The 20858-nt window shown below is 43.7% G+C and overlaps 1 protein-coding gene across 2 annotated transcripts in view; it reads left to right on the top strand.

The window, feature by feature from the left end:
- CABP1 (calcium binding protein 1) overlaps nt 1-17602 on the top strand; it is a 38168-nt gene extending 20566 nt beyond the window's left edge. The window contains exons 1-7 of one of the 2 annotated variants that reach the window (XM_088477933.1): nt 3624-3746; nt 4614-4775; nt 8595-8625; nt 12188-12331; nt 13307-13416; nt 13591-13738; nt 13983-17602. In XM_088477933.1, coding sequence (XP_088334059.1) covers nt 3702-3746; nt 4614-4775; nt 8595-8625; nt 12188-12331; nt 13307-13416; nt 13591-13738; nt 13983-14008 — 666 coding nt within the window. In that variant the 5' untranslated portion in view covers nt 3624-3701 and the 3' untranslated portion in view covers nt 14009-17602. Of the gene's footprint in view, nt 1-3623; nt 3747-4613; nt 4776-8594; nt 8626-12187; nt 12332-13306; nt 13417-13590; nt 13739-13982 lie in introns of those variants that run through there. The other variant, XM_088477932.1, reaches the window with a different exon arrangement.
- The last annotated feature ends 3256 nt before the right edge of the window (nt 17603-20858 follow it).

Here is a 20858-nt window from a genome sequence, read left to right as displayed (position 1 = left end):
AGTTACGCCACTGGGTGTAATGGTGCATTAGGTGCAATTACTTTTATTGTGACGCATTTACATACACTTGATTTGTGTTAAAAATGAAATGCTTAAGCATTGCAAGCAACTACAAGTTTGCTACACATGCATTTTTGTATGTATGTTTTTTGACTCTACACTGTTAAATTCATTCCTGTACCACTGTCAATTTATCTCTATACCACTGTAGTATCTACCATTGTTTAACACCTATACATCTTTAAGCATAAGTCCTCCAACTTTTAACAGCTCCTAACTCATTTTGTTTATTAGATACTATTGTAGTTGTGCCTTAACATCTACCACCATTGTTCTTCCTTTTCTCTGATTTATAGACATTTTAACTGTACTGTTCCTGTATTTCACTCTCATCACTACTAGTGCTGTTTCTCTCCCAATTCTCTCATCTACACTATGTCTCTCTTTTCTTCTTCTCCCCCCCTCACTCAACAGCTATATAACTCTCTCCTCTACAACAAGTTCCCTTCTCTTTCCTAACTCCATAGCCTCCTCCACCTTTTCCTCCCCCTCCATCCTCTCCTTTGTCTCCCTTCATCCCATCTAGTACTCTCCACCGTATCTCCATTATTATTTACTCCTATTCCACCATGTTCCTGTTATACCACCACTAAGCCCTGCACCCTCCCTTTTCTCCAAGTTACCTCTCTTCTTCTCCACCCACAGCACACTAAACCTCCACCTTGTCCACCACCGGCTGTCACCCTTCCTCATTCTGAAGCCCACCACATACCCACACTATGCTTATCTCCCTGCTCTTGATCTATCTCAATCCCACCACCACATACCCACACTATCCTTATCTCCCTGCTCTAAATCTGTCTCAACCCAAGACTACAGCAACCCTAACAATCTCCTTCTTCTCTCTCCTCCTAAGTCTGTCCCTCTCTCCTGTGTTCTCTGGAACGCCAATTCTGTCTATAATCAACTGGTCCCCATCCATGACAGCTTCATCTCCAAATCCTTGAATCTCCTAGCCATCACCAAATCCTGGATTTACCCATCTGACACCACTTCTCCTGCAGCTATCTCCTTTGGGGGCTTCACATTCTTTCACACTCCCTGGCTTGGAAGTTGCCATGGTGTTGGGGTACTTCTATCGTCTGGTCACTCCTGCCAACTCTTACATGCTATACTCTCCATTTCATTCTTTCCATTCAATACTCATGATATTCGCCTCTTCCAACTTCTTTGAGTAGTTGCCTTTTTTGTCCCCCTGGTCTTAGCTCAATATTCCTTGATAACTTTGCTTCCTGGCTCCTAATCTTCAAATGGTCTCTCAAGACCCCTTTCTTCCTCAAAGCTTTCCATCGCTCATCCTAACCCCATTACTCCATGTTCCTTCCTCACAATCCAGCCCATATGTGTCATCCCTGTTTGTCTGCCCCTCCCCTTTAGAATGTAAGCTCTCACGAACAGGGCCCTCTTCCCTCATGTGCTTCTCCTTCCCTTACTTATATTTTAATTTACAACAGCACCTAACAATTGGTTGCTGGCACCCTGCTGCTTATTTAAGTGTTATGCAGTAATGTTTATAAATCATGTATTTGTCCTTCATTGTTTGTACTGTTAATAACTGTGCTTCTTGTGTGCTCATTTGTTTATGTACTTTGTAAGGCGCTGCAGAACCCTTGTGGCGCCATATAAATAAAGGATATTTCAATATGTAGCATTAAAGAGTTGTCCACATCCCCAGTGAAGTGGCTGTTTCGGGGACTTGATGATGTGATTTGTGATGAATTGTGTCATCATTACCTTGTCACCAGCTGCCTGATGCTGCAGCATTCCAGGTGACTGGGCTGTGATGATGTCATTTGTTGCACCATACAGCCTTTACCTTCCCACATCTTCTTCCCCATATAGATATTCCACAGAGAACAATTTAAAATTAGGTAAGTATGATTAAATACTGCCAACACCTTTTAACAATATACTAGATTTCTGGTATTGATGTAGAGGCTTATGTTATTTACCCACAGGGATGAAAATTCTGATCTAGAGAATGTTGTTTTTTTCAGAATTTGAGTTAGAGAAGAGGTAGATAATCACACTGCTGAAATACAAATGTCATTTATGTACAAATAGAAATGTAGCTGATCACATAATCTTAAAAATAGAAACAAGGTTTACTAACTCCTGAAATAAACTCGGTAGGATGCGTCATTACTTCCAGTGTACATCCCCCAACTCATTTTGGCCTACAGTATAATGTGAATTTGATGTGCCTGACTTATTAATAACAGCTAATACAGACCCATTTTAATTGGGATGCCATTTAGCAGACTTTCATCAGCATCATTATAACCCCAAAGGGTTTGTCTGACATTGACTGGGGTCATGTGTAGAATTATGCATTCTAAAATATTGTGTAACATTAATTTGATGATAGCAGATTACATTTGTGTTGCTGTAAAACATTTGTCACATCTCTGTGTGACAAGTCTTCAAGTCACATTGTCAAGGTTATTTGTTGTTTTGCTGTATGAAATTAAATTAACCTGTTGTATAATAGTGCTAAATGGTGCACAATCAACGACTAACGGCTCTGCTTATGTTTCTTGATGACCTTGTTATATATATATTCCTACCCTCCAACATGACCCGTTCCATTAGGTATAAAATGCTCTGCTCCTGGACTTCCCACCTAATTTATGATTGCAGACACCTGTGTTGAACTAGTTAATTGATGAGACAGGTGTTTCAACACAGGTGGCTGCAATTATAAATTAAGAGGGAAGTCCAGGAGCAGAGTATTTTGTACCTAATGGAATGGGTCATGTTGGAGGGTCTGTATATTGCATACATAGGCTTTGCTTACATTCCTGTACATTTACCTCTGTGTTAAGTGAGAGGCTGTTTTTTTGGTGATCACCATGGTTGTTATCCTTTTTTCAGCTCTTGCAGCTCAGATAGACCTGTAGTTGTCTTTTTTATATATAATGCAACTGAGCCTGCAGCCGGTCTTTAATAGAATCACAGCTTCCAATGGTTCCAGAATTGTGGATTGAGACAGTGTCTCCTAATATATTTTCTACATGCAGATATGTAGTATTGGAGTAGTCATTAGTGGGACATGCTCAGTCAAAGTCTATTATGAAAAGCACATTGTCCTTCCTTTGACAGCCCATGTCGCTCTACTTTATACCTGTTGGTGAGCATACATCCCTTGACACAACCACAGGAAACATAGCAAATCAAAAGGACTTAACTCTTTCATGGGATAGAAGAATATTGTTGTTCCTTTGACAGCAATATAGCTAGTATAATAAAGGCACAAGGTTTCCAGCCAAATCCCAAAATCAGAAGGTCCTTGGTACTGTTCTGAGCCGACGTCAGTGTCATGAATCCTGTGTCCGCCTCCAGCTGATCTGTCCCACATCAGGGCATTGAAAAGCTGTAAGGCTCATGGGGGAAGGGGGACCAGCTCCAAATTAGCTGGATTCTCTGAGCTCATCAGGGAATAGTTTCTGCTGCAGTTTATCTGCTGTAATCAGAGGCTCTATCAGAGAAACAATCTGCGGCTCAAAGGGTCTAATCTGTGGGACGCTGCTGACTGCCCCCAAGGCTCTGAGGCGCTCACTGTGCGGGATGCCTCGCTGGCAGCTGCCCTCTCCATCTCTCTCCCCTTGGAAAAACTCGTCCTCTGCTTTGCACTGTGTGTTATGGGGAATTGTGTGAAGTCTCCGCTTCGAAACCTCTCACAGAAGGTATGTCTCCCAATGGAGTAACCCTACAGGAACAGATAACACTGGGCTTATGGGTTCAACAGAAATCACAGAGGGGAGGTAGTTGTAAGGGAAAGGATGTGTAGTAGAGATCATTCATAAATAAATGTTTTTAAAGCCCTTTAGTTTAAATAGAAATAAAATACGTCCCAGGTACCCTAAGGAGAGCAAGTAGAGGTGTTTGATCCACCTGATGCCTTTTTTTACACTAGACCCTTTCAGTGAGTCTCTATCTCTTAGATTAGGCATAATGTAGATATACATCAGTTGCTCTCTCTCTCCTATGTCAGTGAAATGTGGATATTCTGCATACATAGCTTTCTTTAAAATCAGTTCTATTTTTAAAGTTGGAATGATATCCACAATTTGTAATATGGCCTTCAAACCTGTTTGTATAATCCCTAAGGGCTCAGAGAAATGGCACTGGAAACTATGATTTATAAAGGCGTGGGAATGAAGGGTACGATAGGACCAGAATGATAAAACAGTTCCTTATTTAGAGAAGAGATATAGGGAGGGAGGGAAAATAAATAACATGGAATAGAGAGGCTTGGAAGGTGTTTCTTCCCCAAACTATAGCCAGAGAAAAGAATGAAAGGGAGAGGTGGGATTGGGAAAAGCTAGAATGAGGGGCTACAGAAGTATCCAGGAACATGACCCTATGGTAGTAGTACACTGTGGGAGAATTTCGGAGTGAAGCCTAAAGCTATAAGCCACCTGGAAAGACACAGGCCTTTCATAGAATACAAAATAAATCCATAGGCCACATATACATAAGTAACAAGACAGGTAGAATCACTTTTTCATTACTTTCCCTTAGTGTGCTAGTAACACTCTGTATGTTGTAAGATGCACCAGGAGGAGAGAAGCAGTCTCAGACCGGCGCAGACAGGGGAAGAGGGTGCTCAGGGGCCCCTCATGCTGCTGGCACAGAACTGCGCAGTGATGCACAACCTGCTGGGTCCAGCCTGTATTTTTCTCCGAAAGGGATTCGCTGAGAATCGGCAGCCTGTACGTGAGTTCTGTGCCCTCTGCCTTCCTCGTTATTGTGTGACCAGAACCAGCTTCTACCCTTAAATGTTTTTATAAATCTCATGACCCTTCACTCATCTATCATGATATTCCTGACAAAGAAATGGGGGGGGAATGGTATTTGCTATTGAAGCAGTCATTCTGCTGGAATCTGGAATGTAAGTTTGTGTTGCGCTCCGAATCATTTCTGCCCAAGAGCTGCGCAAAATGTAAACTACCAGGTCATCCTTGCACGTCTCTCCTCTATTTGATTACCTAATTTCTGGGTAGCATTTCCTTACCCCCAGAACAAATACTCAGTCTACCTTATTCTATGACACTGGGATTTCTGGCTAAGGACATGATTGCAGAGAGCTGAATATGGTCTAAGGGCCTGATTCAGAGCCGTTCGCTGTTTGCGAGCGCTTGCTCTGAATCAGGGCGGGGATTTTTTAAATTAATTTTTTCTCCTGCCCGCTTGTTAAGCTGTGGGTGCCCACCCACAGCTTGTGTGAGCGGGCTGGAGATGGTCGCAATTATCACGACCATCGGGCTTGCGAAGAGACCCTGTAGTAGGGTCTCAGCTCCCGCAAGCCCGAGTGGACTTCCTGCTCTAATAGAAGGGAGCGAGTTGTCAATAAACATCGACAGCCGCCCCGTCTTGTAGCGAGCCCCGCACCGACTGAACTTCAGTCGCACGCTGGGGCTCGCGCACGCTGGCCGCGCATGCGCAGGGGGCAAACATCGGCCCGCTTGTGAGGCCCTAAGTCTGATTGTGTCAGGCCCTAAGTCTGATTGTGTCAGCTGGATGTAAGCATTTTAGGAAAGCTTTACAAAGATTTATCTTACTCAGAAAATTGGTCCTGGTAACGAGATGCTCACATTTCCTTTTACAAATCTGCAATGAGTTCTCCTTACATAGGCCCTCATTCAGAGCCGTACGCTCTGAGCAGAGCGCACGCTCTGAATGAGGGCCGGGCTCCATTTTCATGGAGCGTCCTCCTGGACGCTCGTATAGCTGTGGGTCACCACCCACAGGCTATACGAGCGTGCTTTGTGATGGCCGCGATGGTCGAGACCATCGCGACCATCGAAATTGCGAGCCGGAGCCTGCGGTTGAGGTTTTCAACCGCAAGCTCCGGAGTGATTTTGGCTCTATCAGAGCCAAAATCACTCCCACTGACATCACTAGTGATGTCAGTGGGCCGGCTTCTGACGGGAGGCGTTCCCGTGGGAACGCCCCCATCAGGGAGGCACGCCCCCGGCACGCCCACCAAAGGGGGCGTGCTGTCAATCAACATTGACAGCACGCCCCCTTTGATCGGACACAACGAGCGAAGGACTTTCCTTCGCTCGTCGCGTCTGGCGCATGCGCACGACGGAGCTCCCTCCATCGTGCGCATGCTCAGTGCATAACATCGACCCACTTGCGAGCGGACAGCCGCTCGCGAGTGGGTCTGAATCAGGCCCATAGTATTTATAAATGTGACTGTTAGGACAGTGCTGCTTACCAGAGTCACTGAATATGTCAGTACAAATGCAGATTGACTTCTATTATGTGATTGTGAGGATGAGTCAGGCATTCATTATTCTGCATCACATCATGCAGACACCAAATATATTTAGTGCATTGTTTCACAGACGTTGATTCTATCACAGTGCTGGTCAAACACTGAAAACTTGACTGTATTTTGTTTGTGCATTTAAAAAAATTGCTAAAATAAAATTATATTCTTATATATTTAAATGATAAATTGAATATGCCACATATTACATACAGAGCCCAACCAATTATTGCACCTATAATAACTAAACTTAAACTTCTTAGTTCCATTACTGTACTTTACTCCCCCCAGTCCAACAGTGCATGGGGGCCAATGTACTTCCTGACAGCAACAATATGGGCCTGATACAGAGGAGTAAGCAGTTACATCTGCGATTGCACCTTTTGCTGCAGCCGTCTTTATGCTAATGCTGCAGCCGATGGTCTTCCTAGTGGGACGCCCACCGCCTGTGGTGCTAATCCGTCACTGTGCGTATTTAGACACACCATCGGTCCCATCGTCTGTGCCACCATTGAAGATTGCACTAGCCCTACGGTGACGCAGATTCTCCTTCTGACATGGCCATCGGTGTCAGTACAACTGTGTCTTTAGATGCTGACCGCAACACGCCCGTATCCCTGTTTCCACCCTGAACCGCCCACTGAAGTTCCATCAATCTGTGTGCAATTTCTATCAGCGTCTTAGGGCAGTAACCTTTGGGAGACTCGGACTCACGTGCAGACTGAAGGCATTGGCCACCTGCGGCATTGAGACTCCGTGTATCTCTGAATCAGGTCCTGTATGTGAGACACCTCCACACTTTCTATCCTCATCAGTATCTCTCTCTATCCGATAACTGATTTTGTATAAGATGTGATTGTTTTATAATCTATTAATAGTTTTTAGCTATTGGGTACTTTCTTCCTTAGGAATCGGTATGGGATGACGGCAGTCTGGATCCCGGCTGTCAGAATCCTGACACCTCCCCCTCTTCTTACCCTAACCCTAACACTCTCTCTTTGTGCCTAACCCTAATCTGCCCCCCCCTAGTGTCTGAACCCCCTTCCCCGCACCCTAAACCTAACCCTCCCTCCCTTAGTGCCTAACGATAACCCTACCCCTAGTACCTAGCCCTAACCCCGCACCCTAACCATCCCCTCCACACTGCTGCTTACCTTCGGTATCTTGGCGTTCGGGATGTTGGCACCAGGATTATGATAGGTGTCGGGATTCTGGCGCCGGTAATATCAATGCCGGCATCGCAGCTGCCGGGATACTGACTGTGGGCCTGATTCAGAGGCGCTCGCTGTTTGCGAGCGCTCAGCTCTGATTCAGGACGTTTTTTTGTTTGTTTTTTTCGGCCTCCAGGCCACACACAGCTAGTGCGAGCGGCCTGGCGATGGTCGCGATTATCGCGACCATTGGGCTTGCATCGAGACCCTGCAGGAGGGTCTCGGCTTCAGCAAGCCTGAGTGGACTTCCTGCTCTAATAGAGCAGGAAGTCCACTACTGACATCACGAGTGATGTCAGTAGGGCCGCTCACAAACGGCAGGCGTTCCTAAGGGAACGCCTGCGTTTGTGCAGCCACCCCTCCTCCCCGCCTACAAAACGGGGCGAGCTGTCAATCAACATCGACAGCCGCCCCGTCTTGTAGTGAGCCCCAGAGCGACGGAGCTGCCCTCGCTCGTTGGGGCTTGCGCATGCGCACGCCAGAGGCGGCACATGAGCAGCGGGGGAACATCGACCAGCTTGCGAGCGCTTTACGCTCGCGAGCGGGTCTGAATCAGGCCCTGTATCCTCTTCCTTATGTATACAGTTGCAGTCTTTCAATATTTACTACTCTTTCAGGGCAAGAATATGTCTTACATTATATGTCAGTCCGTCAGCGGTCACATTGCTGTGTACACATGTCGTCTAGTGTGTACCCAGCTTTAAATAAACAAAACAAGCCATTAGTGGAAGCCAAACCAGGAATCAGTAACCATTGAATATAACAGTGTGGGCTTCCCTTGTATACTTAAATGCTATGAATAGTTGCCATAATCTTATTAATGTGTGCCAAAGGAAGTAGACTGATAATACAATATACAAATGACTACAGTGCACATGGACAAACATACAGTGCTGACACAGACATAACTCCTTTACCCACAGACGTTTCTTCGTGATTATTGTACAGATTATTGTAGTTCAACCATGTAATCCTTTTCATTCACTGACTCTAATGCTCCCTCCTTTATGCCCTAATCTTTGTTTCAATATGTTCTCTTTTAGGACAGAGAGCTGCGTCCAGAAGAGATCGAAGGTAAATAAAGTGCAGTTTAATGCAAAAACAAATCAGTCTGGAGGAATATCTAATGCTTTAGGTATATACAGTATAAACTGCAGAGGATTATGTCATGCTTTGGGAGTATATGAGATGTGTACATGTTTATGCAGGAGATATGATACAAGGTGGGAGGCAGAGATTTTTAACAATGTTTAGGTGGGAGAAGTTAAAATTCAATATATTATGTCTTTAGTGTAAGAAAGTAGGATGTAATGGGGAGACTAATAATGCAGAATGCTGTGTTATCAGTGTAGGAAAGCTAAAAGTAATGGGTGGTGTGCATTATGTTGGATGTCACAGGAAGTAGGAATGCTAAATACTGCTTATGAAATGTAGGAATGTTGGACGCATGGAAGATTACATGAATGATGAATATATTGACTGTAGTATAAGAATGCTAGATTCATCCTGTGTGGTGAAGAGATTAACGTACTCAGGAACGATTAGGAGGAAACTTTATCGCTTCCACCTGGTTTGGCATGTGTTTTACTTCTGTACAATGCATTTAGAAGTTGATAAAGAATAATAATAAAAAAATATATATTGGATATACAGGTTGAGTCTCCCATATCCAAATATACAGAAATACGGAATATTCCGAAATACGGAATTTTTTGGCATGTCTGAGATAATGAAACCTTTGATTGTTGATGGTTCAATGTACACAAACTTTGTCTAAGGCACAAATTATTAAAAATAAAGTATAAAATTACCTTCAGGCTCTGTGTATAAGGTGTATATGAAACATAAATGAATTTAATTTCTGTACTCAAACTTTGTTTGAGCCACAAAATTATTGAAAATATTGTATAAAATGACCTGCAGGCTGTGTGTATACGGTGTATAACACATAAATGCATTCTGTGTGTATATTTGGGTCCCATTCCCAAGACATTTCATTATTAAATGCAAATATTCCAAAATACGGAATATTCCATTATCCAAAATACCCCTGGTCCCAAGCATTTTGGATATGGGAGACTCAACCTGTAATGGGTTTGGAGTAATTTTGGTGGATACTGTAAGGTGTAAGAATTTTGGATGCATAATCCTGGTGTAAGATTGCTAGAATTGTTAAAGTGTTATATATATATATATATATATATATATATATATATATATATAATATATTGGTTGGGGAGTAAGATATTATAGGTGCAAGATTATTGAATGCAGTAGGTGGGTCGTAAAGATTCTGGTGAATGTGTATATGCTGAATGTAGATAATTCTTATCAGGGCCAGCCCCAGGTCTACTAGCACCAAGATATTTTGGAGTGAACCCTCACTATATTTTCCCCACAGGTAAAAGAAAACACACACATTGTCCCCTACAGGAAATAAAATGCACACATTGGCCCCCACACAAAGAGTGGTGGGCCCAGGTGCAAGAATATGCTTTGGGCCCCTTATGCAGTGCCCCCCATATACAGTGCCCCAGTAGTGGTCCTTCTATGCAGTGCCCACAGTAGTGCCCCATCTACAGTGCCCCCAGTAGTGGTCCCCCTATGCATTGCCCCAGTAGTATTCCCCCCTATGCATTGCCCCAGTAGTAGTCCCCCCTATGCATTGCTCACAGTAGTAGTCCCCCCTATGCATTGCCCCCAGTAGTAGTCCCCCCTATGCAATGCCCCAAGTAGTAGTCCCCCCTATGCATTGCCCCCAGTAGTAGTCCCCCTATGCATTTCCCCCAGTAGTAGTCCCCCCTATATATTGCCCCCAGTAGTAGTCCCCCGTATGCATTGTCCCTAGTAGCGGCCCCCCTTATACAGTGCCCCCAGTAGCGCCCCCCCATACAGAGCCCCAGTAGCGACCCCCCTATACAGTGCCCCTTGTAGCACCCCCCTATGCAGTGCGAGTGCCCCTTACACACAAACATACAAAAAAAAAAAACAACAACCTGAATCCCTGCTCCTGATGCGACAGCAGCTGTCCACTCCGAGTCCCGGCCCGCTCTTCTCCTGCACTAAGGGAGAGACGTCATGACTTCTCTCCCATCACACGTTGTGGGGGGAGCCGGAAGACGGAGTTTATGAGTGAGCTCCAGCCGGCTCCCTCCATGGACGCAGCAGCCAATGAGAGTCTTTCTGACTCATCGGCTGCTATAACAAACACACAGCAGCCGCTGCCGGTTGTGTGTTTATTACTGTGTAGTGCAGACAGCTATCACTGCGGTCTGCCCTACACTAGCGGCGGGTGCAGCGGCAGCTTTGGGCCTCTGGTGCAAACCACCGGCTGCACCGCTGCTAGTTCCGCCCCTGCCCCACACAAAGAAAACCCCACACACATTGGCCCCAATGGGAAAAATACATACACATTGTCCACCACAGGAAAAAATACGCATACATTGGCCAACACAGGAAAAAAAACACACACATTGTCCCCCACAGGAAAAAAAAGAGCACACATTCATTGCTCCCACAACAGGAAAAAAATTAAAAACACATACTTTTTCTCCCACAGAAGACTGACCTTAGACTAGTTTTATGTCTCAAGGTGGAAGCCGGGAATCATCATGGTCATGTAACTGTTGGCATTGCCAGGATTGTTGCACAGCAGAACTAGTTGCACTTCATCTTGCAGATACAGTAGAGAGGAGCTACCAGTCTCTCCCTCACCGCAGCACAGAGCAGCCTCAATGACTCAGTCACTGCAGTGCACTGTGCGAATGCGAAGGCGTGCAGCTGCGTGACCAATGACATTACACTACCGCATATCCATTTATAGGTCATGGCCCAGGCCGCGTCTGAGCGGCCTGGGCCAGAAGTTAGCACAGGCTGCAGAGGACACGGTGCTGGCGCCCATTGCCACACTGCACCCTCTATGATCCTGTTTATGATAGAACACAAACTGGCAAGTTTAAGGAAGTCTGCAAAAATATGGATGAAAAAAAGATGGTGTCAACAGTAACGTGATTAAAGTGTCTATAAAATAGACCAAATCATCATAATAGTTGGTAACACATTTTGCCATTCACAATGGGTTGAACTGGTAAATTGGGTGAATCAGTGAGGAACTATAGCTGTTTAGAAAACATACTGGAGAATTACAATTTTAGTATAACCAGACTGTAAAAGGGACTGTAGTTGGCTGATGACACAATGCAGATACATCACCTACCCAGCAGATTTTCCTGCCTCCTTAAAACTTTATACATTTTTGGTTGCGCATAACAATCATTTAGAGACTACGGCACAAATGTGACAGCCTCCGAGGCTGGCAGTGGTGAGATTACAGCGATGTGTCCTCTAGATTTAAAGCAGCAATTTTTTCTAATGGGTAAAACCAACCTGGTTTTGCCTTTAAAAGAATTGGCATTTAAATCTTGAGGACACATTGTGGAAATCTCACCACTGCCATCAACTTGCAGGCTGTTACATTTGGGCACATGCTTTTAAAAAGTGAGAAATTTAACATTTTCTCACTTTTAACATTTGTAGCCAGAGATCAAATTGGTTAATGTGAAAAGTTCATAATGTTAACAATCGTTAAGTTTCAGTCCGTTCAAAGCTATTGTACTAAATAAGTTATTTTCTACAGAACTTAGGGAAGCCTTCAAAGAGTTTGACAAAGACAAAGATGGCTACATCAGCTGCAAGGACCTAGGCGATTGTATGAGGACCATGGGATACATGCCCACAGAGATGGAGTTAATAGAACTGTCTCAACAAATAAATATGAACCGTGAGTCATGTCCAACCTATAACTTACCTCTAAACCTATAGCAGTCACATGACATATAGGGCCTGATTAAGTAAGGATCGCAAATGCGATTGCGGGTGCGATTACACACGCTGTCTCACTGCGATGATATGCTAATCCATTGCGATCTCTATGCCATCACACCATTACATAAGGACGCCCACCTTACCTTACACACACATCCGTAATACTTTGCAGGACTGCAAAACCATCGGTAACATCAAGTACCATCGGAGCCTCACGCACACTTGCACAAGTTCAGATCTTACACAGAAATTGCTAACCTCATCGCACGCCGTGAAAGCCCATGCTTGAGTATGGCATCACCGTGGCTAATTTATGCACACCCCTGCAACGGCAGTCCCGATCGCAGTGGCTGGTTCGCACACACGCACTGCGATGCATACGCATCAGCAGAACACAACAATCGTCCGATCGCGTGTGTAATTGCAGTTGCGATCCTTGCTGAATCAGGCCCATTATATGTAATATCTCACAGCTCACAAATCCATACTAGAGATGGACATCGGTAACCCAGCATTGAATGTATACCGGGCTTCCAACATCAAATGAAGTAATGCAAAGGTTACTAGTCATCGCATCAAAACTATTTGTTGGAATAACGATCAATTGTTATATTGCGCGCAGAAGCAGTCAGAGCTTCGCACATGCGCACATTAGCTGAGCTGTCTGCTGCGGAATAAAGAAGTCAGCCATCAGATGGGCATTGGAAAGCAGCATTTGATGACTAGCAATCATTGAAAACCTGCAATTCGATAGAAGAAAGTACTTCCATTGGATCAAGAACATTGGTTTCCGATGTCCATTCCTATTCCAAATGTCTGCAATGGCTTTCTAACATCCCAGGAATTACCAATATGTCAAATACCATATGGGCTATAAAGATAATTATTTAATACTTCACCACTTTTATTTTCTCATGCTTCTTATGTAAAGTTGGAGGACATGTGGACTTTGATGATTTTGTGGAGCTTATGGGTCCCAAGCTTCTTGCGGAAACAGCTGATATGATTGGAGTGAAGGAGCTTCGAGATGCCTTCAAGGAGGTGAGAGGATCCTTTCTAACTCACAACCTGACTGTATGGGTTTATTTTGACTAGGATAAAAAAAAAAAAAAGAGAGAAATGGTGGCTATTTTTTATATTATTTATAAATGTTGAGGTCTTACTACTGAATAAATTAGTCATCACATTAATAAATATCTGCACATCTGTATTCAGTTTGACACCAATGGAGATGGAGAGATCAGTACAACTGAATTACGGGAGGCCATGAAAAAGCTGCTTGGACAACAGGTTGGTCACAGGGACATTGAGGATATTATACGTGATGTCGACCTGAATGGAGATGGACAAGTGGACTTTGAAGGTGAGTATAATGTGCATACCCATCACTGTTATTACAACTTTATATCAGTGATGATGGTTGGAGTCTATTGTAGTATTGGATGTGTCGCTGGCCATTTAGAAAGGTAAATTAGGATTTATTTTGTTTATTTAAAAAATTCAATGTACCTGTGGTAGACAGATAAGTTTGTCAGATGTTCTGTCTCTCATGATGGTTAGTTATACTGAGGGTTGTTTCAACTGACATATTTATTTTTTGTTGCTAGAGTTTGTCCGTATGATGTCTCGCTGACGTCTGGGGAAGTAGCATCCACGTCACCCATCTGACTGCACCGTTTTGGTGAAGCTGTGACTGAATCCACCCAAGGTCATGGACTTGGAAGGGCAGTGTCCACATCTGCCATATTGTCCCTATCCTGGAGGTGCTGTGCCCATGCCACTTCTCAGTATTTCTATTATGGGATAAAGCACAGGTCATTCTTCCAGTTACTCCTGCTGCTCTGACTCATAATGTGCCATCCCACTCCTATAAATGTGATACCCTGCATGGGGCAACCATGATGGGCTTCTTTGTGACTGTTGGGAGGCATAAAGGAGCCTACAGACTGATGTGAAAGACAAACCTGTGTGTGCATGAACTGGCACCCTTCATGTGACTTATCTCATAGAGGATTTGTGCAATAATAGAATAGAAGTTTCTTCCCGGAATTTTCAAGATATTAAATAAATAGTCAATAATAATTATTCTTGTGGACTAACAAAGAAAGAAAACTGTGATGTGTAGAATACAGCTATGAGCAGAGATAGCGATACACTGGGGTTATCTACTCACATCCAACCAAATATTCACCTGATACAATATGTGTTGTCTGTCTAATGAGCTAAGAAATATAAGCAATTTATCAGTTGACGGGTATTTAATAGAGTGATTAATAATCCTGCTAAGGGTAGAACATATTTTAGGTGGGGGCATAACATGGTTTTACGTGCTTGGTAAGCTTAGGAGACCAGTCATAAATAGAACACCCAAACTAAGGTGGTACTATAGCGGAGTAAACCCAACAAGTTCTTTTTTCACAACCAGAATCTGAATTTTTAAATATTATTCATCAAAAACAACTTTATTTGACAAACAAGTCAATATCACTTCTCTCAATGGTTTTTGAGATCATAACAGAGTGTAACCTTCAGTCTTAACAGGCCCTTCACATAACTAATATATCAACCACAGTTCTCAGGGTAGTTGTTTTTCAGTATGCGAGCAACAAGGAACGCTTGTCACCCCTATTATACTTACAGACACTTATATTAGAGAAGGAAATGCATGTTACATATTGTACATGACTTCCGAGTTTCGTTCTCCTAGTGGTTCCGTTATACCTCCTCCTGCACTACTTACCTTTCTATTATACTGGTACTTTGAATACAGTTTATATGTATTTATGTGTTTTATGTCTTATGATGAACTTGTTCATTTACCCATCCAGTATTCTACTTGATTTAATGGATTGGTTTTTAAAGAAACCAACAGTGCCAACTGTATCATTAATGGTCCAATGTTATCATATCTGTGTATTCTATGTGCATGAATATTTTACCTTGTACCCCCTTCACATAAAGGCTTTACGGCTGTAACTGCACTGATGCACACAAACACACTAAAATTGTACAGCACAAGTTATTTTTCCAAGTGATTTGGTGAAATACATGTTATATCCCATTGCAGTCCATGGGAATTTTGTCTCTGTAACTCTCACCAGCCATTCCAATACAAACCGATACTTTTTTATTTATTTAAACAAAACTTTTCTTGCTGAAATGCCCTATAAATCCTTTATTCAAATAGTTGACATGTTGCTGTTAATACAATGCATTAAAATAAGTAAAACAAAATAAATTGTTATATAAACAAATTACATGTTTTTTCTAAAGTACAGCTAGATAATTGCTTTTACAGAGCAATTTAATTTTGTAGTTCAAGATTGTTGAAATTAGATAAAGGGTGGAGAGGGTAGAATTTTAGGGACTATAGCATCTGGAAGTGAGCACAATTATTTCCACACCGCAAAAGAACTTGATTTTTGCACTAGAACAGTGGTTCTTCATCTCCAGTCAGGGTCACCCATGACCTGACACATTGCAGTCAGACATCTTACACATGGAGCTATTTGCTCCTCCATAGAAAGCCTGGGAGTTCTAATTAAACAAAGCTAGTTGTAATGGTCATTGTAAAACCATTACAGCTAAACAGATCTATGTAGTGTGCAGCCACACTTAGGGTGCATAAACACCAGGACGATATAGGCACAATTTGGCGTATCGGCACGACAAATCGTGTATGTCGCCTAGTGTGTATGCACAATTGCGTGATCCTGCTGGTCGCATGTATTATCGGGTGATTGGCTGTGCTGCACAGTCACTCAAACGATATCGCATGCGGCGCCATACTTATTAATGAAGGATGGAACAAGTAATCGTTCCGTAGTTCATTAAATTGTGCAGTGTGTACCGGCAATCATGTGATGTCCAGGATGAAGGCAAATCGCCCTGAACATCGGCACGATTGCCGGTCGTTTAGGTGTGTACCCAGCCTTATGGTGCATACACATGGTCAGATTTTTCTTCAGATCTGAATGATAACGATTTAAAAAATTGTTCAATCGTTCATATCTGAAGGAAAAATCTTACATATCTGACATGTCTGAACGATGAACGATGCGCGTTCCCGATGGTCAGATAACGATATCTGACATCTAATGTGTTTGCAGTCAGATTTGGACGATTCCATTCATTTTAATGCAGTCAAAAATCATTCATAGTTCAAATTGTTCAAATCGTTGGTCAAATCGTTCATCTGACAAATCTGACCGTGTGTATGCTCCATTAGGTGTCTGACTGTAATTTGTGAGGTTGTGGTAACAAGTAAAGTGGCAAACACAGGATTTGTAAAGTGGGGTTTCCACATATATAAAGTGTGTGTGTGTGTGTGTGTGTGTGTGTATATATATATACATATACATAGAAATAACCAGCCACCCTGCAAAAAAATATAAATTACTAATGTATATCTATATAAGATATATATATATATATATATATATATATATATACACACACACATATAGATATATATACACACACACATACAAATATGTACATACATACGCACAAACACTTAAGCATCTGGGTATTCAGACCAATGGCGTCACTCACCTTGGTGACACCTGGTGCGGGCCCATGAAAGGAGATAGTATTGTGAGCGACAAAGCCACGTGTAGGGGCGTGGCCTTGCACCCCAAACCCCCGTTTTAGTCACATCAGGGGTCTCGGAGGTACAGACTGCCCCCGGGGACCAGCCTGTGTGAAGTGCCGACTCCCTCACCGTGTTGAGTGCTGCACATAATGCTACAGTGCATGTCACTGAGGAGGAGACGGCACTTTGGTGTCACCCCTGGACAGGTGACACACGGGTGCGGCCAGCACCCCTTGTAACGCCACTGACTCAGACTCTCCTCTGTCCCCCCCCCCCCCCACACACACACCCTTGTGCGCCACTGAAGTACTAGGTATGACTGCTGAGAAATGTGTGATTTAAGATAGAGGGTAATGTAACTGAATGACAAGGTGCTCACAGATCTCACTAACTCTGATAGCTCAAAAGTTTAGTGCATAAATAAGGGATAAAATGATTGGTGTTCAAATCAGTGTATCAGCGTACACCTGCTATAAATGTGTATCGGCACCCAACCATATACAGTGCCTGAGATATGTGACCACACCAGTTACATAAAACATTCTTTTCATGCAGCTAATTACACCTCAGACTGTATTTCATTTCAATCCATGGATTATTGGTTCAAAAATAAATTGCAATAAATTGTTAAGCATCCAACTCTTTGAAAGTCTTCCCATCTGACCAGTCCTTACATTGACTCACAAAAACATGATATCTTCTGTGTGTGTATGTGTATGTATGTATGTATATATATATATACTGTTTATATATTACATAATTAAATGGGAGGTGATATTATTGTATTATTGGAAATTTAATGTTGGCAAATTTAAGAGGCGCCAGTATTTGTACTGGGTCATATGGGGCCTGGCAAGGAGATATACCCCTTTCCAGCTGCTCCACCTCCTCCCTCTCCACAACCCTTTGTTGGGAGCAAATTAACCAATCAGGATATTTTTGGAATGTGGGAGGAAACATGAGTACCCAGCGGAAACCCAGGCAAGCACAGGGAGAATATACAAACCCCACACAGTTAGGTCCGTGGTGGGAATCGAACCCACCTCCTCAGTGCTGTGAGGCAGTATTGCTAACCAGCACTGAGGTCTGTGCTATATATATATATATATATATATATATTTATATATATATTTATATATACACACACACACACAGGATTGCCAAAATGAAATTATGTTTTGCCCCCCACTAAAAGCTTTGTGGCGCCCCTAAATGTATGTTTTTAATATGGATGCGCTATGATGTCTCCTTTTCATCTTTCCTTCTGAGCATTAAATATATTACTGGAGGAAGTGAAAAGAACATGTGGTCCATTAGAATTTTTGATTAAGATAACCAAATTGGCCCCAAATTAATTGTATAAAGCTTATCACCTTAATATATATTTTGATCAAATTGGTGTTAATTTGGAAATATTGCACAAGGAGACATCTGTTTGTTGTTTAGATCTTTTCATCTACAACTTGGTATACAAGTTGGGCTGCCCCTCTCCTACTGTGGAGGACTGGTGCACTTCATGCAAGATTGGTCTGAGATTTGCTCACTAGCACCATGGTTTTGGGGTTTTGTGTTTTACTGACCCAACAAAATAGATCAACTCACCTGTGCATGATTAAAGAAATCTGGAAATGCTGATAGTTGGTGGTACATGAGGACTGCAGTTGAGAACCGCTGAACTAGAACATAACTGAATGGGTTTCACCATATATTTTTTTAATGGAAAGCATTTCTCATCTTCCAGTTTCAATTTGATGAAGAAGCACATTTCTAGACGGACTTTGGCCAAATAACACACTCAGTGCCATAACAGGTCTTTTTTGCGCCCTGTGTCGGCCTTGCCACCTGAGCACATGATGTAATGGGGGGCAGGGCCACCAGCATTGGGAGTTATAGCCCAGGGCATCCTCAGGATATTCCAGGGGCTGTACCTGCTTCAGTGTGCATGTCTGGAGGATTCAGAGGACGCTCCGGGTGACGCTGCAGCAGCGATTCTGGCTATAGGGTGCCATTCCAAGCACCTTACCAGCCAGATGCAGTGGCAGTGGGGCAGCGACCGAGCCACCCACAGGGCTCTGCACTCTGTGTGGCGGCACCACTCACTCACCCCTAGTTATGGTGCTGAACACATGAACTGAAGTCAGTTCTGATGTCCACACACTCTCACAGTTAATTTAAGTGAATAATGTTAACCTGAGCACAGTGGCGTAAGTTCATCCCAGAACCCCCCGTCACAGCTGTTGACACTGTAATGTAGCAATTCGCATGCAGACAGGCTATAGATAGACGAAGGCAGCAGCTGATGGTCTGACACGGAGCTCTTCACTAGTGTATGGTGGCTTCTCAGGTGCCGGGAAGAGGTGCCATGTATTGGGCGGCCATGACAGTACACTCCGGGTACATAGTTACAGCCCTAAGTGAGATGAATATGTTGTGGACAATGGAGGAGGTGCCCCTTCAGAGCTGCAGCCCGGCGGCAGGTGCCTCCATTGTCTCCCATAGTTCTGCCCCTGCCTGAGCATCTTCAGGAGAAAAGTTTTACTCAAAGAAAGTGTTGATTATAAAGTGACAGGAGTTTGGTCTTCTGATAGGAGGTTTTGAGATTTTTACCTCCTCTGCAGGGCTAGGCATAATTCTAGTTCACAGAGGCCTCTTTTGAGAGTGGAGAGTAGACATGCACCTTGGGTGTCAGGCTGCTGCTATTGAAATATTAATAATCATCCCTGTAACAGAGTGCCACTGTGCCCTGTGCTACAGCTGCCCCTCATAATTAAGAACCCCTGGGCGTGGGTGAGCAGGAGCGCCTTCTTCAGCGCACTCGTATGCTGCTTGCAGTATCCTATAGATGCTCCTAGTGGCAGACCATATCATACGGCACTGTCTCTCCCAACACAGCGCGGGCACTGTGAGTCAGCACGGAGAGTGCTGGTTGCAGCATAGAAACATAGAATTTGACGGTAGATAAGAACCGCTTGGCCCATCTACTCTGCCCTTTTTTACCTTTTGGTAACCTCAACCCTATGTGATCCTCAGTTCTTTGTAAGGATATTCTTATGCCTATCCCAAGCATGTTTAAATTGTTCTACTGTCTTAGCCTCTACCACCTCTGATGGGAGGCTATTCCACTTATCTACTAAACTTTCTGTGAAGTAATTTTTCCTCAAATTTCCTTTGAATCTACCTCCCCCCAGTGTCAGTGCATGTCCTCGTGTTTTAGTACTTCTCTTCTTTTGAAGAATGTCTCCCTCCTGCACCTTGTTAAAACCCATGATATATTTGAAAGTTTCTATCATGTCCCCCCTTTCCATTCTCTGTTCCAGACTATACATATTGAGAACTCTTAGTCTTTCCTGATAAGTTTTATGCTGTAGATCATGCACCATTTTAGTTGCCCTTCTTTGTACAGTCTCTAAAGTATTTATATCCTTCTGGAGATGTGGCCTCCAGAACTGAACACAGTATTCTAGATGAGGCTGTACCAATGACCTATACAGTGGCATTATTTCCAGGGGTGCCAAGAGGGGGGGGGGAGCAGGTACAAATTACCCGGGCCTGGGCTTCCTGAGGGGCCCGGGTCCGAAGCCACCACCCCCCTCCCTCACAGCAGCCCAGCACACAGCATGTGCTGAGCTGCAGTGGGAGACTGCTCGTGGCTGCTGAGCAGCAGCCACAGCAGTCTCCTATGCCTGTGGGGGGGAGCGATCACACAGATCGTGCCCCCTGGCTTTGCGCTGGGCTGAGGGGGCCCAGAGCGTCGCCCTTGCCAGCATGCAGCGCCGCACAAACATTTTTTCCTGAAGGGGGCGTGGCCACACCTCCCACAATTAGGCCACGCCCCCTCTTACCCGGGCCCGCCACGGCTCTTGGCGGGCCTGATTATTACTTATTTTTT

This window comes from Taudactylus pleione, unplaced genomic scaffold, assembly GCF_031769625.1.
Source record: "Taudactylus pleione unplaced genomic scaffold, aTauple2 ptg000205l, whole genome shotgun sequence".
Lineage (NCBI taxonomy): Eukaryota > Metazoa > Chordata > Amphibia > Anura > Myobatrachidae > Taudactylus > Taudactylus pleione.
Note: the sequence above shows the minus strand (reverse complement) of the source record. Positions and strands in the feature narration are given on the sequence as shown.